The 26433-nt window shown below is 39.1% G+C and overlaps 1 protein-coding gene across 5 annotated transcripts in view; it reads right to left on the reverse strand.

The window, feature by feature from the left end:
• CFAP206 (cilia and flagella associated protein 206) overlaps positions 1 to 26433 on the reverse strand; it is a 1515781-nt gene that overhangs the window by 161109 nt on the left and 1328239 nt on the right. For all 5 annotated transcript variants that reach the window (XM_044069254.1, XM_044069237.1, XM_044069228.1 and 2 more), the window contains one exon: positions 19431 to 19574. In XM_044069254.1, the coding sequence (XP_043925189.1) occupies positions 19431 to 19574 (144 nt within the window). The remainder of the gene's footprint in view (positions 1 to 19430; positions 19575 to 26433) is intronic.

The raw sequence follows: 26433 nt of genomic DNA on the forward strand, positions 1-26433 counted from the left end.
ATGTTTTTACATTGGTAAGACTATCAATACATTAAACAAACGCATTTACCAACACGTTTATGATATCAGGAAGGGCAATGGCAATAACGCTTTAGCCAAGCACATAGCGGATTACCCACATCACAACTTCGAGTTTGCTGTTTTAGAACAGGTTTGTACTGAAAATAGTAGAGGCGGGCCAATGGAGTTATTTCTTGAATATAAACAATTACTCTGGCAGCTCAGAAGTAATGCTACAAACAAACCTGGTTTAAATGAAACAGTGTCAATTTCAAGTTACCTTAAACTAAAGGCTGAATTTCACATTTAGTATAGTGGTTTAATGTTTATAACATCTTTTTATTTTTGTTTTAGTCCACATACGTTGATAGATTTTAAACACTGTTTGAACAGGGGTGATGATCTTTGATTTTTAATAGGTTTAAAATTGTGTCTGTATGAATTTGGCATTTATTTTGTGACGTTTTACCTCTTGTTTTTAACCAATACTCTAGCACTGGTTGCTTACTTAATGGAATTTGGTAACAGCTGTTTTTAATTCTGAAGAAGTCTTGGGGCGAACGCCTAACGAAAGCTCTCAATTCAATAAACAATTCGGGGTTTGCAGACCGGTGACTTGTTTTTTTTTCCTTCTAAGTTTGTGTACAGCCGTTTTAGTATATTACTACAATTGTAGTTATTTTTTTTAACCAAGACAGGTTTAATACTCACAGTACAATTTAAGCCAGGAAATAAATCTGCTTGTAACAATAAAATCCATCCATATTCTTTGTTTTCTAATGTATTGTTTATATCATCACCTCTAATATGTGTAAAAACATGCTCTACTACCCTAAACTTAAAATAATGCTCATAACCACTACCTACAATATGTTTACTTAAAGCATTTGTCAGTACTGCTCTCCATATGTCTGACTTATGCTCAATTATATATTCTTTTAACTTTTTTGTAGTTTTACCTACATAAAAGCAAGGACATTTTACACATGTTGCTAAATAAACTAAATGTGTAGTGTTACAAGTAGCAGACCACTGAAAAATAAATTGTTTCTCTGTCACTGGGTGATTAAATAAAATACTATTTGCTAAAATATCTGTACAACAACTACAATTTAAGCAAGGAAATGTGCCAAATCTCCCAAAATTATTCCTTGGGACCTTAAAGTCTTTATAACATAATCTATGTTTTAAATTACACATATTCCTATCTGCAAAACATGGTCAAGGACCTAGTAACTTATACCGTTCTGGCATAGCCAATAAAACATTCCAATTTTTCTTAATAATTTTTTCTACCGCAGCTGTTCTAACATTATAGGTTGTTGTATATCTGATTATATTATTACTTGGTCTATCTTCAGACTCATTCCTGCATCAAAAATAGATTTAACTAAACCTGTTCTTTTTAACAACACATCCTTTATAATATCATCTATTAAAACTGTATCATAACCCCTTTCAAGGAATTCATTCCCTATCCTCCTCATCTCAGACTCACATTTGCTGTCATCTGTAGTTAATCTACTAATCCTTATAAGTTGAGCTTTTATTATACCTTTGAAGACATGCGGTGCATGCATATTCATTCGAGATACATAGCGATTTATATGTACATCTTTCCTATGAACACTTGTACCCATAGAACTGCCATTCCTCTGTATTTCAATATCCAAAAAAGTAATATTATCAGCTGAACAAGCCATTTTAAATTTTAAGAAACTAGTAGTGCTATCTAAATAAGGTACATACTGCTTCATACTCCCACATGTAGCATCCCAAATCAAAAAACAATCATCAACAAATCGCTGATAGGATAACACACTTTTGTTTATATCATTTACATCACTATAAATGAACTTATTTTCCCATTGGTGCAAGACTAAATTGGCATAGGTGTTCGCTATGGGAGTACCCATGGCAACTCCTGCTGTTTGTAAAAAAGACTATCCATCAAACAAAAAGGCATTTTTTGTTAGAACAATTTCTATCAATTGACATATAGTCTCTATTTCACTAGAAATCATTTGTATATCAGTACTCAAAAAACTGCGAATTGCCTGAATGCCATATGCATTTTGTATCACTGTAAAGAGAGAGTTTATGTCGAGTATGACGAACAAAAATGATCTACCGTATTATTTATATACCAATCACGTAACTTCACCAAGAAATCATTTGTGTTTAATATAACTTTTACTAAATATATTTACTTAACTGTTTTTGTAAATAAATTGAAATGGGCTTGGTTATCCAACCCCTTCCTAATACGATAGGTTTCATGGGCGGGTGGGTCAAGGACTTATCTAATTTAGATATACCATATATCTGTGGTATCCTAGGGCATGGTACTGTAAAATAATTATATAGTTCAGTGAAAATATCATTATTAAAATGTAACTCATAAATCTTCATGTTAACTTCCATCACCATTTTTTTAACATCAGGAAAACTATTTTTTTCAAAGGTATCAATATCTTGCAAAAAATCATACATCAAGGACATATAATGCATCTTGTTCATTATTACCATTGCACCACCCTTATCAACTTGCTTTTTTACTATATAATAATTTTTTTCTGATTGTTTTAAAGCCTCATTTTCATCTACAGTCAAAGTATAAAATATTTTAATAGGCTTAGTATATACCTCACATAAATCTTGTTAACATGTATCATGAAACGTCGTTAAAATAGGACAGTTGGTTGGTATAAACAAACTAGATCTATTACTTTCACTCAAAAACATCTCATACGTTTGTTTAAAAATAAGCTTCAAGCTTACATCCCTTACAAAAATGTTTAAATCAGTTAAAGCATCCACTATGTTATGCATGGCACTACATATAAAACTTAGGCCTTTCTTAATTAAAGTCACTTGTGTTGGGGTTATGGTTCTGGCACTGTGTTCATCAGTGGCAGTGATAAACATTGAGCAGCCTGCCTGCCCCTGTAGGAGTGGTTACTGCCTTGAAACTGTAGTTTTATTGGCCATTTTGGGTCAATTCCAAACTCCTTGATCTCCATCTCTTAAAACCCTCTTTTGCACGGTTTTGCGCGTTTGTGCGCATAGCGCAACATTGGGCAGCGCCGCCTAATTGGGTTTAAACTATTCCTGGCTCCATAAAGTCTGCTCTTCACTTTTTCCCTTAGAACTGCTCTATCTCTCAAATTAAACACCATATTCTCATTCTAAGGCCCCTCACTGGTCCAAATAAGTAATCTTACAAGTTAGCACTAATAAACCATAAGCACTACTTACTCTTATACTCTCTATGATTACCTTGTCCCCTATTGGTTTATTTTAATTCAGTTCCCTATATTACTCTAGCATGTCCAAAGGTCAGTCAATGGTTTCCTCTCCAGTCCAGCTGGTGAATCTGGGAATTTTGAGGCAATGTTACAATTGTCTCATGTACACAGACAACCATCTCCTCCTCCAAACAGGTTCAAATATATGTGAGAGATGCAACCATATAGCCAAACTGGAGGCTGAGCTCTCTCATCTCAAAACTGGTGTAACCAGTCAGGAGGAGAAGGTAACCTCACACAACACAATTCCAGTATCACATAGTCCCACCACAACAGCGAACCAAACACATAAAAACACAAAAACATACTCGGAGGCTCTAAATAAAAATCTACCTAAGCAACAGAGACCTCCAAAGCAGACATCCAAGCAAATGCTACCCCAAAACAAATCACGTACAACACATAACACACAAAGTCAGTGTGCCAAGCAGTCACAGCCCTTAAGGCTGAATAACACACCTGATACTCTTGTAATAGGTGACTCTATTGTCAGACACACTGACGTCCCACTCACCAGGCTAAATAAAGAGAAGGTCACAGTGAGCTGCCTGTCGGGTGCTAGGATCCACCACATAACGCAACCACTCAGGTCACTCCAAAGCAAATACAAATATGAGAAAATGAAAAATGGCTAAACACAATCCAATCCACAAACAAATTTATTGTTAGCGCTTTCATGCACTGTACCTTAGTGCAGTTCTTCAGACAACACAGCATTAGAGACAATCTCTTAAATAGAGGATACAATTAAGACATAATTGTCGGCACAAGCAACAATTAATTCATCACTTGACTTTTAAAACAACATACTGGTTAAGACCACTAATACACCCAACCTGCCTATATTCAAAACCAAAAATCATTCTTAGCAATACATCAAATACCACTTAAGTAAAATATACATAAAACATTCTTAATAAATAAATCCACAAAATTTAATATAAAAAAACAAACAAACTAAAAAGTAAGAACAGCACATAGTATGAGACTTAGTTATCCAAGTATGTTAATAGTCTACCAGGATGACATCTTAATTATCATGAAAGGGTCTAAAGACGACGCAAAAAAACTAATTGATGTTATGGGTTCTTTTACTTCATTTTTAGAGTTTACATTTTAATGCAATGAATTGTATGCCAATTTTTTGGATATTCAACTACATAAGGATTTAGTTCATAAGAGATTTAGAACTTTAATATATAGAAAGCCTCTTTATAGTAACTCTTTTTTACATTTTTCAAGCAATCATCCCTTTTTTCAGAAAAGAGGGATAATTAAAGGTCAGTTAGTTAGGGCATCTAGGATGTGTTCTAATGATGATGACTTTAAACAAGAATGTAAATATCTAGAAAGTATGTTTCTAAATCGTGGGTACCCATTAAAATTAATCAAAAGTTTATGTAAGGAAATAAGTGATAAGAGATCTAACAATACTTTAGGTCCCCTTTTAACTAAAGGGTATGGTCTTGGAGAAACAATCAATGAAGAAATAATATCTCAGGTTAAGGTAAATAGGCGTGAATATGTCACCAGTTTTTTGACAGAATTTAACGATTTATCGTCACAATTTCGGCATATTTTATATTATAACTGGGACATTATTTCACAACAACGAACACTTAATAAGGCCTTAAGCGAAAAACCTATTATGGTATTTAGAAGAGGTCCAAATTTGAAAATGTTATTTGAATTACCACATGGACAACATAAACAACAGAGTGGAATGTATAAATGTGGTTGATGCAATTATTGCAAGTATATTCAAATAGGGAATTTATTCTATGTGAATAACATAAGATATAATATTCCTAATAAATTCAACTGTGAAAGTCAAGGGGTAGTGTATTTAGCTTCATGCCAGTCATGCCCTGCATTTTATTTTGGCAAAACTGAATGACAATTGAAGCAGAGAATTTATGAGCATATTTATGCCATAATAAAAGACAATAATACTAACGCATTAGCCAGGCATATACTTGAATACAATTCCCATAGCTTCAAATTTTTAGTAGTTCAGCAAGTCCCTAGGAACCCCTAGAGGTGGCCCATGGCATTTAAAATTAGAGGAACAAGAACTCTTGTGGCAGTTAAAAACTAACGCCTATGTTTACCCTGGTATTAATGATGTCTGCTCTATTAAATACCTTCTTAAATTGAAAGCTTTTGAATGCTAAACAACTAATATTATTGAGACTATTAACATACTTGGATAACTAAGTCTCATACTATGTGCTGTTCTTACTTTTTAGTTTGTTTGTTTTTTTATACACAATTTTGTGGATTTATTTATTAAGAATGTTTTAGGTATATTTTACTTAAGTGGTATTTGATGTATTGCTAAGAATGATTTTTGGTTTTGAATATAGGCAGGTTGTGTGTATTAGTGGTCTTAACCAATATGTTGTTTTAAAAGTCAAGTGATGAATTAATTGTTGGATGTGCTGACAATTATGGCTTAATTGTATCCTCTATTTAAGAGGTTTTCTCTAATGCTGTGTTGTCTGAAGAAGTGCACTAAGGTACAGTGCATGAAAGCGCTAACAATAAATTTGTTTATGGATTGGATTGCGTTTAGCCATTTTTCATTTTCTTTTAGTTTTGGTCTTTGTTTGTTTTTAAATACAAATATGACTCAGTCATTGTACATGCTGGCGTGAATGACCTGAGACGTACCTCCCTCGACTACATGAAAAGAGACATAGAGGAGCTCTCTGATCATGTAGCCCAGGCCGTATGACCCTGACATTGAGCAGCATCTTACCCTCACCTAGAATGATGCCACAGTATAAAGACAAAATGATCGATTTTAACAATTGGCTAAAATTTTGGTGTTATTCAAAGGGGATCCAGTGTCTGTCAGCCTGGGATGACATGCCCGACAAGCCACGTTGCTTCGCTAGGGACGGCTTGCACCTGTCACCCCTGGGCTTTGGATATTGGCAAAGGCTCTTGCCACCCCATAGTGCCTTTTTAGGCAAGGCTCAAAAGTCAAACCCACCTCCATAGACAGCACAAGGAACAAGAAACTAAGGATAATGCTGCTAAACACCAGAAGTCTTAACCTCAAGATGCACGCACTCGAAGCTCTCCTCAGTATGGAGAACATCGATATCTGTGCAGTGACAGAAACCTGGTTCAAGGCTCCAGAGAGCACCCCAGCACTACCAGGTTATACCTCATATCATGCTTTTAGGCCCCAAAACCCAGACCGAACCACAAAAGGAGGGGGAGTTTGCATATTTATCAAGGATATCCACACCTCCAGGTTAGTGGCATTGCACGAAGTATCGGAGACCATCCATGTGCAACTTACAGTGGGCAAGACTGCTTTTCAGTTTATAGCATCCTACAGACCACCCTCTCAAAGTCAGGAATCCCACTCGGCTTTCCTGAAAACATTGATGAACATGAAGATCTCTCCGAACACCATTATATTGGGCGACTTCAACTACCCAAACATAGACTGGGAGCATTACTCAAGCCACAGCACCTTATCCCAAAGGTTCCTGGAATTTATAACTCAAATGCTATGGAACAACTAGTCACCACTCCCACAAGAGGGGATAACATACTAGACCTGATCATTACCAACATGGGGACTCTATGCTCCATACCAGAAGTATATCCCTCATTGGTAAGATCAGACCATAAATTAATTTCACTGGATATCCACATCCCGATCCCACCCCCAGACCAGAAAACCACAGTGAAAAACTTCTCAAAAGCGAACTTCACACTTCTCAAAACCAAAGTGGAATCCTTCAAGGCCCCAGGACCAGTGGAAACTACAGCCCAAACTGCAGAATCCTATATAAACACATTCTACAGACATCTCCAGGAATGCATGGATCATGCTATCCCAAACAAAATCAAGACCCAATCATCCAAAGGCAGGCGTCCAGTCTGGTGGACCCCAGCCATAAATAAACTGTACAACAGAAGGAGAAAGCTACTACATGATAGAGCAAAATCCCTAAAAGGGAAGGCATCTCTGATCAGTACTATCAAAAAATTATGATCCCTCATAAAATCCTCCAAGGCCAGCTTCGAGAGAAAAATTGCACAGGACACTAAAGACAATCATAAGGCTTTTTTCAGTTATGTTAGGAACCTGGGATGCAACTCCCAGACTTGTTCTGAGTTGATTCTAAACGACAAAAAATACACTGAACCCACAGACATCGCCGATATCCTGGCAGACAGGTTCAGTGCAAACTTCTCCACCCCCCCCCCCAAAAGAGCAAGTATCTATCCCGGCAGAGTGCAGCCTCCCAAACATCTCTGATGCTCAGGTGAAGGCCGCCCTCTCCAAAGCAAAAAACACTGCTTCCATGGGACCAGATGGCGTCCCGGGTTGTGTCCTACATGGACTCCAAGAAGAACTAAACCCTTAAGTAAAACTGCTGTACAATCTCAGCCTCACTACAGGATATGTGCCCAAAGAATGGCGTACAGCAACAGTGGTCCCACTCCACAAAGGTGGCACCTCTACGGACCCTGGATACTATCGCCCCATAAGCCTGACTAGCCTAGTCTGCAAGGCTATGGAGAGGATCATCATGGAACTCATAAACAAAGACATTGGAGACCTACAGACACTAGATCCTACCCAATTTGGCTTCGTCAAGGGCAGATCCTGCCTTTTGAACCTAGTCGACTTCTTCGAAACAGTCACCAAGGCCATAGATGAAGGGAAGGTAGTCCACACAGCCTATCTGGACCTCGCAAAGGCATTTGACACAATACCCCACTCGGGCATCATAGATAAGCTATCCAGCCTAAATATAAACCCCTATGTCACAAGATGGGTCGCAAACTGGCTCAAAGACAGAACCCACAGAGTCAGAGTTGCTGGAGCCATGTCAGACTCGAAACCAGTCACAAGTGGTGTCCCACAAGGTTCTGTCCTGGGACCTCTCTTGTTCGGTATTTACTTTTCTGAGGTACAGGCCAATGTGGGAGGACTACGGCTCACCAAGTTTGCAGATGACTGCAAACTGGGCGCCATAATCGACTCTCCAGCTGACACAAACATCCTTCAAAAAGGTCTCACAGAGATGGATAACTGGTGCCAGAGCCATGGTCTAAAGCTAAATGCCAAAATGTGTATAGTCATACCCTTTGGCAAAAACAATGTGCCCACAAATTACCACATAGGTGGTAACCCATTAAGTACAGAGAAAGTAATTAGGGATCTGGGGACCCAAGTTGATAGCAATCTCTCCTTTGACAACCACATTGCCAAAGTGGTTAGAAAGACCTTCTACATAGCCCACCTCATCATGAAAGGATTCACATCTAGATCAAGAGAGGTAATCGTGTCCCTTTATTCATCCCTCATCAGGCCCATCATAGAATACAATACCCCCTTTGGGATGTACCTTACCCGACATCTGCAGCAATTAGAAAGACCCCAAAAGTACCTTACCAGGAGGATCAAGGGACTCAAACAGATGCCATATGCTGCTCAGTTAAAAAAACTCCAGCTCTACTCAGTTGCATACCGCCTACTTCGAGGCGATCTATGCCTGACATATAAAGCTATGTCCAACCCATAATTAATGGACATGCTCCACCTCAGTAAATCTAAATCCCTTAGAGCCACGCGCTCGAGGGACTTGAACCTCAGCACAGAAATAAATAGAACATGCTGGAGGGACAGATTCATAACCCAGAGGCTCCCTTCGCTCTGGAATAGAATTCCAGTTCATGTTAGGCAGAGCACCTCACTGACTCACTTCAAGAAGAATCTTGATGAGTGGATGGGGGATCATAGGTTTGTCCCGGGGATTACTTCCGTGTCACTATTAGACAGAGGCACAGTAAACTAAACTTTAAAAAGGGCACAGTATACTCAAATCAAGGGGTGGTGTAAGCCAGATACAATCGGGCTAGGCTTATAAATGCCCTAGAGCAGATAGCCTAGTATGAACCTATGAACCTAATACCTTCAGTTCCTTGCCGTTGTTGGGACTGACCCCTTGAACAGTCGTGCTGCTTCAGGTCCACTTTCGCCAGAAGACTGAGCTGAAAAGGAAATTTAAAGCTGAAGGGGCTAAAGAAGTTGCCTCTTCCAGAGAAAGTGGACCTGAGGCAGTGAGACCTTTCTAGGGGTCGATCCCAACAATGGCAAGTCAACAGCTCCGTAATGGGAAACAAGAGAAAATACAGCAGCCCCCTACACCAGAAAAAAGTTCAATGCCATTGAGTTATAGAAAAAAATTATTCTATAGTAATAAAACAAGCTGATATGGGGGGCGTAAAGCTAATAATGAACAAGATACGTTATATGTCCTTGATGTAAGATTTTTCGCAAGACATTGATACCTTTGAAAAAAATTAGTTTTCCTGATGTTAAAAAAATGGTGATGCAAGTTAAGTTACATCTTAATAATGATATTTCCATTGAAGTATATAATTATTTTACTGTACCATGCCCTAGGATACCACAGATATATGGTATACCTAAATTACATAAGTCCTTGACCCACCCACCTAAAGATCTATCATATTAGGAAGGGGGTGGATAACCAAGCCCATTTCAATTTATTTACAAAAACAGTTAAGCAAATATCTTATATTTAGTAAAAGCTATATTAAAGACACAAATAATTTCTTGGTTAAGTTAGGTGATTGGTATATAAATAATATGGATAGATCATTTTTGTTTGTCACACTTGACATAAACTCTCTCTTTACAGTAATACCAAACAAATATGGCATTCAGGCAATTTGCAGTTTTTTGAGCACTGAAATACGAATGCTATCTACTTAAGTAGAGACTATATGTCAATTGATAGAAATTGTACTAACAAAAAATGCTTTTTTGTTTGATGGACAGCCTTTTTTACAAACAACAGGAGTCGCCATGGGTACTCCAGTGGAGAACCCCTATGTCAATTTAGTCTTACATCAATGGGAAAAAAAGTTCATTTATAGTGATGTACATGATATGAACAAAAATGTGTTATTTTAACAGCGATTTGTTGATGATTGTTTTTTTATTTGGGATGGTACATGTGAGAGTATGAAGCGGTATGTACCTTATTTAGATAGCACTACTAGTTTCTTAAAATTTAAAATGGCTTGTTTAACTGATAAGGTTACCTTTTTGGATGTTGAAATACAGAGGAATGGGAATTCTATGGGTACAAGTGATCATAGGAAAGATGTACATGTAAATTGCTATATATCTTGAGTGAGTATGCATGCATCACATGTGTTCAAAGGTATAATAAAAGCTTAACTTATAAGGACTAGTAGGTTATTTTTATTTTTATTTTATTTTATTTTACATTTGTTGACCGGGCTAGTCTGGCTGGATACATGTCCATTTTCAGCAGAGGCCCAAGGAGAAAAGCTCCACTATATACTAAGTACATTACATAAAAAAAAAGATTACTACTCTAAGATAATAGCTAAGATCAGATATTACAAAAACAAAAAGAAAGATAATTTAAAAAAGAAACAAGTTTACAATAAGCAGTTCATTAAATATACACAATTGTACAAAAAGTACATACTTAAATCTCAAAACAGTAAAAGAAACAAAACTGAGGTGGGTAGAGAAGAAAAGAGTGGAAGGGAAACAGGGTAAGAGAAAATGGTTAGTCAGGTGTATTGCAGGAACACAGCCAATGATTTTGGAAGTAGTGTTTAATTTTTTGTTTGAAAAGTGGCAGGGATGTAGTCAGAGTTATGTCACTAGGTAGGAGATTCCAACTTCTACCTATTGTGTTAGTGAATAAAGAATCACCTGCTGTGTTGTTTGCCTTTATAGATTTTGTCATGAGTTTACAAGAGGAGCGAAGTGAGTTGAGATTGTTGTAAGGGATTAGAAGTTGAGAGAGTATTGGGGTGTTGTCAGGTAGGTGTAAAATGTTGTGGGCAATAGTGAGTTGTGGAATTATAAGGTAGTTTTGAAATCAGCCTAGTTGTTTTAGGTTTATACAATGGTGGGTCCTAAATGGGTTACTAGTGGGGAAGCGAGCTATGTTGTTAGAGCTAGTTGCAAGTGTGTTAAGGTTACTTTTCGTAAGGTGTGTATAAATAGGGAAGCATATAGGAGTTGATAAAGATGAGATTGTGCAATTTTGATTCTAGTTGCTGGGGTTAGAAAAGGTTTGATGCGATAAAGGGATCCTATTTTTCTGTTAACTAACTTGATGTTGTTGTTAATGTGCTGATCGAAGGAGAGATTATTGTCAATGGTTATTCCTAAAAGTTTTGTAGTGAGATCAGGTGAGATGAGAGTACCATTATTTGAGGAAATGGTAAAGGCATTTAGAAGGAGAAACTGTTTAGAAAACCATGTTTCTAGAATTAAAGGTATTTTGGGTCAGTGAGATCAGTTCTGTAGAGGATGGTGCCGAGCAGATAAGGGTTGAATCATCAGTAGACCAAGAATGGAGCCCTGGGAACTCCGCTGCAAATGGGCAAGAGTGATGAGATATGGTTTTCCCATATTACTGCTTGTTGTCTGTTGTTAAGGTAAGATTTAAACCACTTAATGGCGAATTTATCACAAGAGAGAGATTCAAGAATGTTGATTAAGAGAGTGGTTGACCATATCAAAAGCTTTAGAGATCAATGAATATTGTTGTTTTGATTTTTGTTGATAGTATCTACAAAGGAAAGAAGGGCAGTGGTGGTACTGTGGTGAGGTCTAAAGCCATGCTGACAGTTTGCTATTATGTTGTGAAGAGAGATAGTGCACAAGTTGCTGATGAATACATTTATAGGTCTAAAGTTGGAAAGGTCAAGGAGTTACCACCTTTATGTAGTGGGATAATATAGGAGATTTTCCAGATGTCAGGGATGGTTCCCTCTTGGATAGTTCTGTTTATAAGTAAGGATATAGGGTATGCAATTTCTTTGGCAGCTTTCTGAAGGAAGAGAGAGGAGCTTGTCTGCAGAAGGGGTGCAAGGTTTCAGTTTGTGAATGAGTCTATAGATGAAAGAAGTAGATATGGGTTTTAGAGAGAAGTTGTAGGAGGAGTTAGCTATATTATTTGGAATATAAGAGTTGTTGGTGTTCATTTGTTTGGCTAGGGATTGAATAGTTTCAGAGAAAAAGAGTTGAAAGCATTAGCAGTCTGTTTCTGGGTCAGCATTAAGTGGGGATGGAGTTTTCTATTTACTGATGACCAGAAATATTTAAATTGTTAAGATGAGTTTCCTGAAGTTCACAGTAGAATTTTTCTTGTCAGAGATTATTGATTTCTTAGCTAGATTTCTAAGCTGGCGAAAAAGAACTAAATCAGGGTTTTGTCTATGGCATCTCCATTTTGTCCATGCTTTGTTTCTATTCTGTATGTGTTTTTTAGTATTGTTGGTATGCCATGGGGCTGTTTTGGTTTCATGTTTATCAAGTATGGATAAGAAGGTAGTATTGAAAAAATTGCATGCTCTCAGTTCAGCTTGGAAGAGGTCTATGTTAAAATGCTTGATAGAACGAATTAGCCTAGTATTTGGGAGGTTAACACATTCTGATTTTTGTCTAGTAATGTAGGTTAGGTGACATCATCTGGCATAGTACCTACTTTATACTGTTTGTTGACTTTATTTGTGAGTATCCAGTCTAATATACTCTCTCTCTTACTGGGCTTATGGACTCTTGTAGTTGAGGTAATAGTTTGGGTGAAACCATGTAGGTTAATATGAGAGGAGGGATTGTCAGCATTAATAGTGTTCCAATCTATGTTAACGTCACCAAGAATTATGGTTTCTTGGTTAACTACAGATGATAGCAAATGTGAGTCTGAGATGAGGAGGAGAGAGAATTAATTCCTTGAAAGGGGTTATGATACAGTTTTAATAGATGATATTATACAGGATGTGTTGTTAAAAAGAACAGGTTTAGTTAAATCTATTTTTGATGCAGGAATGAGCTTGAAGATAGATAGACCAAGTAATAATATAATCAGATATACAACAACCTATAATGTTAGAACAGCTGAGGTATAAAAGTATTAAGCAAAATTGGATTGTTTTATTCGCTATGCCAGAACTGTATAAGTTACTAGGCCCTCAACCATGTTTTGCAGATAGGAATATGTGTAATTTAAAACATAGATTATGTTATAAAGACTTTAAGGTCCCAAGGAATAATTGCGGGAGATTTGGCACATTTCCTTGCTTAAATTGTAGTTGTTGTACAGATATTTCAACAAACAGTATTTTATTTATAGGTTCATAGGTAGGTACTAGACTATCTGCCCAAAGACATTTATAAACCTAGCCGGAATGTGTTGGCTTTCGCCGCCCACTTAGATTAGTTCCCTGTGCCTCTGTCCAGCAGAGACACTGAAGTGATCCCCGGGGTAAATGTCCTGTTTTCCATCCACTCGTCAAGGTTTCTCTTGAAGAGTGTTAGTGAGGAGCTCTGCCTAATGTAGATTGGAATCTTGTTCCAGAGCATGGGAAGTCTCTGGGACAGGAATCTATCCCTCCAGCACGTCCTATTTATTGTTGTGGTGAGATTTAGATCCCTAGAGCGAGTGGCTCGAGGGGATAAGATTTTCTTTAGGTGGAGCATGTCCATCAATTCTGGGTTGGACATGGCCTTGTATGTCAGGCAGAGATCACCTCTGAGTAGGTGGTATGCAACCGAGTACAGCTGGAGTTTCTTCAGTCGAGCTGCATAGGGCATCTGTTTGAGGCCAGTGATCCTCTTGGTGAGGTTGGTGAGGTACTTCTGTTGTCTTTCCAGCTGTTGCAGGTGTCTTGTAAGGTACATCCCAAATGGGGCTTTGTACTCTATGATGCGCCTTATGAGTGATGCATAGATGGGCACAATAACCTCTTTTGATCTGGATGCAAACCCTTTTGTGATTAGGTGGGCCACATAGAAGGATTTTCTAACCACTCTGGCAATGTAATTATCAAAGGAGAGATTACTATCTACTTGGGTCTCCAGATCCCTTATTTCGTCTTCCGTATTTAAGGGGCTACCACCTATGTGGTAATTTGTGGGTACTTTGTTTTTTCCAAAGGGATGACTATGCACTCTTTGGCATTTAGCTTGAGGCCATGGTTTTGACACTACTTACTGTCTCAGTGAGACCCTTTTGAAGGATGGCTGTGTCAGCCGGAGAGTCAATTATAGGCCCTAGTTTGCAGTCGTCTGCGAACTTCGTCAGCCATAGTCCTCCTGTGCTTGCCTGTACCTCTGAGAAGTATATGCTGAACAGGAGGGGTCCTAGGACTGAGCCCTGGGGAACGCCACTTGTAACCAGTTTAGAGTCCGACCTAGCTCTCTCAACTCTTACCATGTGGGTTCTGTCCGTGAGCCAGTTGGCAACCCATCTTGTGACGTAGGGGTTTATGTTCAAGCTGGTGAGCTTGTCTATAATGCCAGAATGGGGAATGGTGTCGAAGGCCTTTGTTTGGTCCCAGTGACAGCGAAACAATTTATTTTTCAGTGCTCTGCCACTTGTAACACTACACGTTTAGTTTATTTAGCAACATGTGTAAAATGTTCTTGCTTTTATGTAGGTAAAACTACAAGAAAGTTAAAAGAATGTATAATTGAGCATAAGTCAGACATATGGAGAGCAGTACTGACAAATGCTTTAAGTAAATATACTGTAGATAGTGGTTCTGAGCATTATTTTACGTTTACGGTAGTAGACCATGTTTTTAGACGTATTAGAGGTGTTGTTGATATAAACAATACGCTAGAAAACAAAGAATACAGAGGATTTTATTGTTACAAGCAGATTTATTTCCTGGCTTAAATAGTACTGTGAGTATTAAACCTGTCTTGGTTAAAAAAACAACTACAGTTGCAATAATATATATTCTGTTATTTTGAATGTGCATGAAGGGTTAATTTACCATGTAATATCATAATTATTTTAGGAATTGATGTTTTTTATAGGCTGCCTGTGACCTTGTGACATTTTTAAACTTTTTTATATGAAGTTAACTGTTTTACATTGCAACATACCTGAGGAAGGGTGATACCCAAAAGCTTTGCTTGTAATAAAAGACGTTTTCTGTATGTTTTGAGTGGTCTTGGAATTGTTTTTTTTATAATACTGAGAGCAACACAGCAGGTTCATAGCTGTTGCAACATTAATGATGTTAGTCTTTTGAACTGTTTATTCACAAGATAACAGTCATGTGTGATCCATTGTTCACATTCATTTTGCTGTGCATAGGTTTGCTGGCTTCGCAAGTCTTGCCCAGAATATATCATATCTCATATCCATGCCCCAGCCCACTCCTATAACTTCAGACTAGCTAGTGCCCTGCCAACTGTACTATTTGGGACCTGTGCCTCTGTCAAACATGGGGTCTGGAATCTGTCAAGATCTCAATCTCCATCCATTGGTCAAGATTGATCTTAGGGTTAACTCTCCCCGCCCTTGTGGAGTGTAGGAGTCTCTTTTTTTTGTTCTCTGGTCTATGGGATCTAGATTTAGGTTTCCAGCCCTTGATGTCGTCAGGCACAGGTCACCTTTGAAGCATGTCAGTATCTCTCAAATCTGGGGGGATCTATTCATCTGGGGTGAGCAGCATATTCTTTATCTGGTTAGGGTATCCTTATTTTGAGACGATTTGGGTTTTTTCTGAGGCAGCGTTCTGGCAGCGGGTTGCAGCAGGTGTCTGGTCAGATTATATCTTTTGGGTTTTGACAGGAAGGTCTAGGCCTCTTGAGTGACTTTGGGGGCCTGATGACCTCCTGCAGATCAGATGTGTATGTATTCATGATCAGATGGGGTGATCTATCTACTTGATAATAACTGATGTAGATTAGGCATGTGTCTCCCTCAATCCCTGATTACCTTTGGTCACTGATCAGGTGAGTACTTTCTGTGCTCACTACTTTGCCTAGTGGGTAGCCAACCTAGTAGCTGGGATGACTTTTGGTGTTAGACTAGAGGCCATGGCTATGGGGCTTTGGTTTTATGGTCCTGAGGGCCCTTCTCCATTTTTATCTGAGGTATGTGTGGAGTTTTTCTTATGGCGATGGTGTCATTTACATCACAGTTTATGGTTTCTTTTTGCCTGGATGTGTTCTGTGATGTTTGTTTGTACTTATGTAAGTTTGCAGTGGTCACAGGAACTCATGGATAACCCTCCTTGTGCTGACTGTAACCCACCATGCGAACAAGAGTGGAGTGGAAACTGTCTGCCAGGAACTCTGCTGACCTTCTGACTTTCTTTCTAGTCAGGGCATGGCTCCACTTTGTCCTCAGTTCTTATGGGGTGGTGTCTGTTGTGGTTTACGATGATCTTGTGTGGGGTATTGTGTCAAGCGAGGTGATGAGTTTGCCTGAGTACCTGTGCCTTTTAAATCTTGACACCTTGTGGAGGTAGGCTCGCTGTTTGGACTTTCCCTTGCAGCAGGATGGGCCTTGTGACTGTCTCAAAAAAAAGTAAGTGAGTTCTAGAGCTAGGATCTGCCAAAAACAAAGCCAAACTGAGTTCCATCCTACCACTTGGTTCCCCCTATGTCTTTTTATAGGGAGTTCCATTATGATCCTCTCCATGGCTTGAGTATGGGCCCTCCTTGAAGTGGGGGGTCCTCAGGTCTGTCTCCTTGGGGCCCCGCCCCTAGTGAAACCGGGATTAAATGCCTGTTGGTCCTGTGGGGGTACGTATTCATGGTGTTCATGAAGCAAAACTGTGTCCTAACCCGATGGATTTAATGTAGGTTGTTGTTCAGCACACAGCAGGGTCTCCCATTGGGGTCATGGAGATTTTGTTTTACAATGAGGGCTATAACTCTCTCTCCTTGGGGTTGGGAGAGTTTTGGGGGGCCTGGGAATAGATATCTCTGGTTCTCATGGAGGGTAAGTTGGGGGAACCTTACTGAACCTGTCAGCCAGCATGTGTAGGTTCAGTAATTCTCACATCATTCACATCTTCCTGAACTATTTCTGGAGATTTCTAGCCTTTTCCTCCTTAGATTCTTAAGAGTGGCCTTGGATTTTCTCTTGAGATTCTCTTTTTTACTTATAATGATCTTTTTTTTTCTCAATTTTTGCTTGGATTTCTCTATCTTGTAGTAGCTAATTTTGTTTGTTGTAGAGCTTTTTTATGGCTGGGGTTATCTTCTGGTAGCTATTATCTTGTAGTAAGATCTTAGGTTTGTTGTAGAGTCTTGTTTATGGACCGTTGCCCAGGGTACTGGTAGTCAGTAGGTGTACAGGTGATTGCTGCATTTGTAAGTGATTCCTGCGGTTTGCATTGGTAAGAGGCCTGGTTAAAGGCATTTTTAAATGTGGAATAGGCTGGTGTAGAAAGCAGCTTTAAGTTTTTTCACTGTGTTGAACACTGGTTTGTTTCATTTGATGATGGCTTTTTTTGTTTTTCTTTGTGGGGTTTGGATGCCCCCAGCCAGTGATGAGGTTTAGGTGTTGTGTAAGTTTGTGATCGATCTCTTAAATGATGACATCACTTCGAATGTTTTCTCTCTTGTGATCCATGAGTGAGATCTCCATGGTTTGTTTTCTCTTGAGGTTAGGATGGTAGGTTTTTGTTAGTTAGCATTTGAGTGAGTAGGGTAGTTCTTCTGGGCTATAGTAGTTCGGGCAGTAGATGATGTGTAGTTTAGGGTAATTAAGTCAGTCCAATGTGAGGTGTTTGGGTGGGTAATGTTCTCAAGTTTGAGAGGAGGGCGGCCTGTAACACGCTTTCCTGAGCAGTATTGCTTCATGATGGTTAATGCTATGCTGGATCTGCCTATGGTTGGCATGGGTGCCACCAACCTTGAAGTGTACGGACACTTGATATGTATGTGAACACCTCTTGTGGGGTGTCCTGTTTTTTATTTTCCTGCCTTCATGATAGTGCAATGATGTGGGTGCTGGCTGTGAGGGTGGCTGTGGAGCTGGTTTTTGCTCTCTCACAGCTCTCACACAGTTTTGACCACCAGACAGAGCATCACTCCTCTGCATCTTGGATCTATTGATTGGCAGATTGAGCAGCAGCACATTTCACCCTTTTTTTTTTTTTTTGACCCTTAGGGTTGGGTAGTTTTTTAATTTTTGGTGCCCTAAAAAGGCACTATTTGGGTGGCGGTAAGAGCCTTTGTAAATATCCGGAGCCAATATCCGGTGCCCAGGGTGACAGCCTTGCAAGCAGGTCATTGTCCAGCATGTCATCCCAGGCAGACAGACATTGGATCCCTTTTGATGATCCCAGAATTTAAGACCAGAATTTAAGCCAAATATTATCATCTTATCATTGTATCATGTAAGGTAGGCAGGTTCTAGGGGATGGGGTAAGGTCAGGGTCATACCTGCCTGGGCCATAATCAGAGAGCTCAGAGCCCTCCTGTCCCTTTGAGAAGGTAGAGTGCGTCTCCTGACACCAGCCAAGACACGACTCGTGTGACCAGATTTGTACCTGCTACTGAGAGACAAGACCTGAGTGCTTGTGTATGCACCGTGTCTAGTTCTGTTCAGGACACTGAACTGTGACCTTCTCTTTACTCAGTCTGGTGGTCGGGGCGTCAGTGTGTCTGACTGGAATCACTAATGACAAGTGTGTCTGGCATTTTGTTTTTTGTTTGGTTTGGTGGCTGTCTGACTGACACTCTGACTGTGTGGTCTATGTGTTGCATGTGTTGGGTGGTTGGAGGTGGTAGTTGTTTGGGTGTCTGCTTTGGTGGCCTCTTTTGTTTGGTTTTTTTTCAGAGCAGAGCCTCGGTATGTCTTGTGTGTATGTGTTGTGTATGATTTGATTGTATGATGATCATGTGTGTGACTGTGTGTTGTGTGTGTGTTGTCCTCTCCTCCTCCTCCTGTCTGGTAGTCCTAGTATGTTGAGAGACTCAGCCTCCCAGTTAGTTTTGGCAGTAGTCTCTCATGCATTTGTGTTTGTTTGTGGGAGAGGAGGAGGTCTGTGTACATGAGGCAGTTGTAACATTGCCTCAATATTCCCAGGTTCACCAGTACAATTTGCTTTCAGCTCCTACAATCCTCTGTGTTGGTAAGAGTCATTGGAATAAATCCCTTCAAATTCTTCACAGCCAATAAATGCAATACAAATTAAACATGTATATATCTCTTAATGTTACTCTTAAAATTGCCATAATTACATAAATCAACTTTTAACTGCACAGCAACATATGTATTTAGGCACAAAGAATAAAAAGAACATACATACCAGCTTTATTGCTTTTCTTCTTAGCTCCCACTCATTCCATTCATATGACTTCACAATGTTGGACTCTACTAAATGGGTATCAGTCTGTGTACTACTGTCACATTTAGTTATTGGCTTTATCATAAGTGCTTCATTTGTTTTTGCCTGATTAAATAAAACACAGAGGGTATTATTAGCTTCTCATTAGGAACAGTATTAAATGAGGTTAGTCTCTCTCTCTCTCTCTCTCTCTATATATATATATATATATATATATATATATATATATATATATATATATATATATATATATATATATATGTGTGTGTGTGTGTGTATGTATATATATATATATATATATATATATATATATATATATATATATATATATATATCTAGGAGCGCTACAAAATCCTGAAAGCCCAAAATCCTGAGACCAAAATCTTGAAAGTTTAAAATCCTGAAAACTCAAAATACTGAAAACACACAGGATGCCAACACTTACTACATTCCAGAACAAGTGCATACAGAAACAAATAAAAGACAAACCATATTACTCTTCTCTAAGTATAAGCAGGGGGGCAAGCCACCCTGTACCCCACACCCTCTGGGGCTAATTAAATATATCAACTCCGAGATTGCACTCAGTGTAGTGAAGTGTAATCTCAAAGTTGATATATTTAAGTAGCAGGGGGTGTGGGGGGCACAGTCTCCCACATGAGGTGTTCAGGGGGGCTTGCCCCCCTGCTTATAGTTGAAGGGTAATATGTTTCTGTGTGTACTTGTGCTGGACTATAGTAATATATATATATATATATATATATATATATATATATGTATATATATATATATATATATATATATGTATATATATATGTATATATATATATATATATATATATATATATATATATATATATATATATATATGTATATATATATATATGTGTACACAAATACATACAATAGAAGCAATAACGACAATAAATTGAATTATTCTGCTGCTGTGAATTTTAAACAAACATGAATTACTTTAATAATGTAATACTTTATTTTTATCTGCTGTTAGCTGAGTCGTTTGTCCATTCAACCTACGTCTAGTGTTCTTTAACTTTAAGTAAAATATATAAGATCTTGTATTAAAAATATAGAGCCATTTCAAAAGTTGCCAGAACATGTGGTAAGAAAATAAACATGTATGGAAACATTGTAGACCTAACTATAGCATACATTATCTATAGAAAGTTAAATAAATAATGAAAAACACAAGTTAAGTGCATCAATTTATTTTTAACAGCCATTTGATTGTACCTGATACTGTACATGGTTTCTAAAAATGCATACTTCTTGCAGATTCCGGGAAATTGAATAAATGCAAATGCTGTGCCCAGTTATATAGATTTATGTATAGTCTAAATGAATAATTTCATTTAGTAAGCACTCTTTCATTACACAATGTAACATACTATGTTCCTTACACAAATAATTTAATTTTGTTCTGCAGTGTGCCTCTGAAAAAAATTTGTTTAATGGTTATTTAGAATATAATTTACAGTTTATTCATGCAGCAACTGCTGTACCGATTGAATATCTAACTGTGTATTTAAAAGAATAATAAAATTAAAGTAATTTATTCTCACTTTGCAATATCAGTGGCAGCCAATATTTTCTTAAATCTTACAAATGTATACCTGAATATATGACAATTTCATTACTTTATAGTGGACTTCTGTGAAGGTATACAATGGGATGTCTCAAAAGCATGCACCAATTATCAGTTAATGTTTTGCAGAAATTGCATTAGGAATATTTAAATTCTACATTCCAGAACTGGTATTAGGAACAATATGCTAAGAAACTAAGAAATCTTTGGTGCAGGAATCCCAGGTTTGAATGGGGCTCAGGCCCCTTGTAGGAGCTGGCAGGAGAGGATGGCAGTGAGTGGGCATTGCCTGTTCACCCATCCTGGGAGAGGGAAGTGGCTGTAGCTTGACACTTGGGTGACACATAGTGGGAGCACTATATGTTAAACCCCATGGAGTCTGCCATGTGCATTTGAATTGTAAGCTGAAAAGAATTTGATACACAGGAATATTCTTCCACTCAGAGGCATAGCTTATAAGATATACCTAGGTGAAGATTGCTCTGCTGGGGACAGAAATTACGCTACTCCACAGGACTAGTAAGCTGGCCTGCTCACTACCAAGAAGGAGCTGACTGAATGAAGGAAGAGGAGCCACTGGGCAGATCCTGTGGGGAAGGGGAGGGCATTAAAAAAATATTTTATCCTAAGGTTTGCATTAAGCCTTAATACCAAGGCACTTATACATTCTAACATTTCTGAACAAGTAATAACACTATTAAATACACATAATTATGCTTTGTTACATTAATTTTGCTGCCATAATGCATAATATAAAATACAGTACAATGTGTGTCATTGTCTGATGAGGGACTGAGAAATACTACAAGGAAATCTAGGAATTTCATACACAGGATCATACGAAGTTACTAGGCTATTGGCCCTGAGGATCTTATAAGCCTAGCCAAGAATTTAGCCCATTTTTAGACAAATCAGCATCTGATGCCCCTGCCAACAGGGACAAGGGTGGAATCCCAGGGATGTATTTTCTATTTCCCATCCAGTTATCCAGGTTGCGCTTAAAAAGGGGTAAAGAGGTACTCTACTTGACGTGGAGAGGGAGTCTATGCCACAGATGGGGGAGCCTCTGGGACACAAATCTGTCCCATCAAGTCCTATTGATGTCACAGACCAGGTTCAGGCCGGGCATGTGGGTTACTTGAGTGAAGCTTTACTTACTGATATGCATCAGTTCCCATCAAGGCAGGGTTCAAGATTGCATCTTATGCCAGACAAAGGTCACCTCTGAGGTGTCTGTATGAAACTGAGTAGAGAGATAGGGCTTTTAGCATATCTGTGTATGGCAGATTTTTGAGGCCCTGGATTCTGCTGGTGAGGAACCTCTGTGGGCTTTCCAGCTGCTGCATGTGCTTTGTGAGGTATATGCCGAATGGGGCTTTGTACTCAACAATGGGCCTTATAAGAGAAGAATACAGGGATGTTATGACCTCCTTTTCCCTGGATGAGATACCCTTACTTATGAGGTGGGCCATGTAGAAAACTTTCCATACAATGGAAGCAACATGGTGGTCTAAAGTCAGGTTGCTATCAATCTGGGTGTCCAAATCCCTCATGACTGATTACGTGCTTACAACGTTGTTATTAATATGATACTTTGTGGGGAGGTCACTGTCCCCAAAGGGGATGATGATGCATTTTTTGGTATTTAGCTTGAGGCCATGTTTCTGGCACCAGTCATTTGTTTGGGTGAGACCCTCTTGGAGGATGTCCACGTCACTAGGGGAATTGATGACAGCGCCCAGCTTGCAGTCATCTGCAAACCTGGTCAGCCATAGCCCACTGGTTTTGGCCTGCACCTTAGAAAAGTATATTCCAGATGACAGAGGCCCTAAGACCAAATCCTGGGGTACTCCACTTGATACGGGTCAACTGCCTGAGGTGGCTTCCTCTATTTTGAGTAGGTGGGTTCTATCAGTGAGCCAGTTAGCTACCCATCTGGTAACATACAGATTGATGCCTAGCTGAGAGAGTTTATCTATTATGTCTGAGTGGGGAATATTGTTAAAGACTTTGGCTAGGTCAAGGTAGGCGGTATACACCATCTTTCCCCCATCTGTGGCTTTAGTGGCTGTCTCAAAAAATTTGACCAAGTTTAACAGACATAGCCTCCTGTTGACGAAGCTAAACTGTGTGGGCCGGAGTGTTTGGAGGTTGCCAATGTCGTTGTTAATGAGTTCCATGATAATCCATTCCATGACCTTGCAGATCAGGCTAGTTAGGCTGATGGGTCTACAATTTCCCGGATTGGTGGATGCTCTACCTTTGTGTAAAGAAATGACAGTAACTGTCCTCCATTCAGCTGGGACAAAGCCAGTACTCTGGCTTTGGTTGAATAGGGTGCCTAATGGTGTTGCAAGGTCCTGCCTAAGTTCATGTAGGATGCAGCCTGGGATGTTATTGGGTCCCATGGAGGCTGTCTTTTTTGCCTTTGAAAGAGCAGTGATGACCTGATCCCTAGATATAAGGGAAAGGGGACAGGTATTGGGAATGTCCTGATTTACTGATGGGGGACAGCAGGGTGAATTTTTTGCTGAATCTGTCAGCCAGAAAGTTTGCTATATCTACGGCATTTGTATATGTGGTGTCCTTGACTACCAGTTCTGAACAGATCTGGGTGCTTCCTTTGAGATTGCAGACATATGTGAAGAGGGCCTTATGATTGTCTCTAGTAGATGTGGCCAATTTGACTTGAAGTTTGCTTTGGAGGATTTCACTATTGCTCTTATTTGCTTGTTCAGGATAAGGAGAGATTGCTTCCAATTGGGCACCTGCTCCTACTTGCTCCTGGACAGAAATTTTGTTTCTTTTGTTATAGAGATTATTTATTGCAGATGCCCACTAGACAGGTCTACTCTTCCTTGAGGAGGATGATTTAATCCTGTCAGGTATTCCTGATTCCATGCATCTATATAAATGTTTTGTATAGTGCTTTGGTATAGTTTTGGATACTGGTGTCAGTTCCTAGAGAGGGGGAGGGGGCTGTGAAGCTGTTTATACCATCCCTCAGGAGGGTGTAGTCTGCTTTGCAGAAGTTTTTTGTTTGACCCTAGCTAGAAGGGGTCGGGGGAGATGGTGACTTCGAAAGTGACAACTTTATAGTCGGATCTTACCAGGGAGAATGATACTGCAGGGATGCTGCACTGGTTACTCATGTTGATTAGTACCAAGTCCAAGATATTATCACCTCTTGTGGGGGTATCAACTAGCTGTTCCAAAGCATTTGCATTGACAAAATTGAGGAATCTCTGGGCATTTATAATCTGGCATGAGTAGTTCTTCCAGTCTATGTTTGGGTAGTTAAAGTCACCCAGGATCAGGGTAAAGGGTTGAATCTTGATAGATTCGAAGAGGTCCAGATAAGCAGATTGGGCATCTTGAGTCAGATTTGGTGGCCGGTAGCTAGCTACGATTTGTAAAGGGGTCTTGTCAATGGTTAACTGCACCTGGAGTGTCTCCTGTGCATCATACTATTTGACCAGCCTGGAGGTGTGTATGTCTTTAATATATATTGAAACTCCATCTCCTTTGGCTTTACTACCCACAGTTTGGGGTCCGAATGTATGATAGGAGGAGTAACCAGTTAAGGCTGGGGTGCTCTCTGCAGCTCTGAACCAGGTTTCAGTGACTGCGCAGATGTCAGCCTTTTCCAGGTTTAAGAATGCTTGCAATTAGTGCAGTTTCATGTTTAGACTCCTAGCGTTTTGCAGCATAACCTTTAATTTGCATTTTTTTGAAATTTTTATGTTGGTAGTTTTAACCCAATCACATTTTCTGAAAAAGGCACTATGGGGGAGACAACAGCCTTTGCTAGAAGCCTGAAGCCCAAGTAAGACAGATGCAGGCCATCTCTGGCAAAGCATCACGGTCTGTTGATCATATCTTCCCAGGCTGGAAGATACTGGATCCCCTTGGAATGACACCAGAAACTAAGCCAATTGTTAAACTCAATCATTTTCTGTTTGTATTGAGGCATCAGTGTGGGTGACGGTAGAATGCGGCTTAAGGCTTGGGACATACCCACCTGGGACACATATTCAGTGAGTTCTATCATGTCTCTCTTCATATAGTCCATGGAGGTATGTCTCAAGTCATTCACACCAACATGGACTATGACAGAGTCATAACAGTACCTATTGTTGACAGACTTGAGTGCGTTGTGTGATATGGCGGATTCTGACCCCTGACAGACAATTAACCGTGACTTTCTCCTTTTCCAGCCTAGTGAGAGGCACATCTGCGTGTCTCACAATGGAGTCTCCTGTGACTAATATGTTGGGTTTATGGATAAGCCTTAGTGGTTGTGAGACACAGGTATGTGAACTATGCGTGATATGTGGTGTGGTGTGGAGGGCTGTGGAGATCGCGTGTGTTTTTGCCTCTGAGGTCTCCTTTGTTTGGGTATGTTTTTGTTGAGAACCTCCGCATATGTCGGTGTGTGTTGTGTAGTTGTGGGTGGTGTTTGAAGTGTAGTAATTGTGCTGACAGCCTTCTCAGTGCCAGATATACTGGCCTGTGAGGGAGGGAGCTTAGACTCTAGGTTCTTAGTGTAATTGCACCTTTTGCAAATTGTTTTCCTAGGTGGCAGTAGTAGGTGGTTGCCTGTGTACATAAGGCAGTTGCTACACTGTCTGAGGATGCCCATATCAAGCAGACTAGCAGGAGAATCTGTAGGAAATTGTCCATCCATATTTGTCAGAATCTGAGAGAGAAAGGCCAGGGAGAGTTAAGGGGTAATCCTAAAGCTTAAGTGCTTAAACCAAAACTAAGAGGCTTAGAAAAACACTTACAATTTAAACAGGCTATAAACAAGCAGTAATAAATAGAACAGAAAAGATGCAATTGAACACTTTAGAAAACAAGCCACAGCAAGTAGCAGAAAAAGCAAGATAAAGTAATAGAGTAGTAGGAGGAAATACAAATACAGTAAAAGCAGCTGAATAAAGTTATTTTTTTTATTTTTAATTATTATGTCAATATACAATTTTTTAGCATTTGTTCATTTTAATAATTATATTTCTGTCACTTAATGATATTACCATTATTATGCTTTCCACCACAGACAAAACTTTTAATTTTTATAATTTACACAAAATAACCCATACGTACACATTGTATCAGTTTTACTTGTTTATTTAGAAATATTAAAATGTTTAAGTGTAGGCACGTATATAAAAGGCTAACAATGAGAAAACACTGGACAAATGAACTCTCCTTGATAGGTTCTACAGCTGAGGTCATCATCTCTATCATTTAACATCTGTCATATTTTTTGGGAAGTTCCAAAACTTGGGCACATATGTATGCACATGTACAAATGACATCAGCTGCCAAATGCATAAGCATACTCATACACTGTGCCTA

Source organism: Protopterus annectens, chromosome 1.part0 (assembly GCF_019279795.1).
Source record: "Protopterus annectens isolate FY-2018-M chromosome 1.part0, PAN1.0, whole genome shotgun sequence".
NCBI classification, from domain to species: domain Eukaryota; kingdom Metazoa; phylum Chordata; order Ceratodontiformes; family Protopteridae; genus Protopterus; species Protopterus annectens.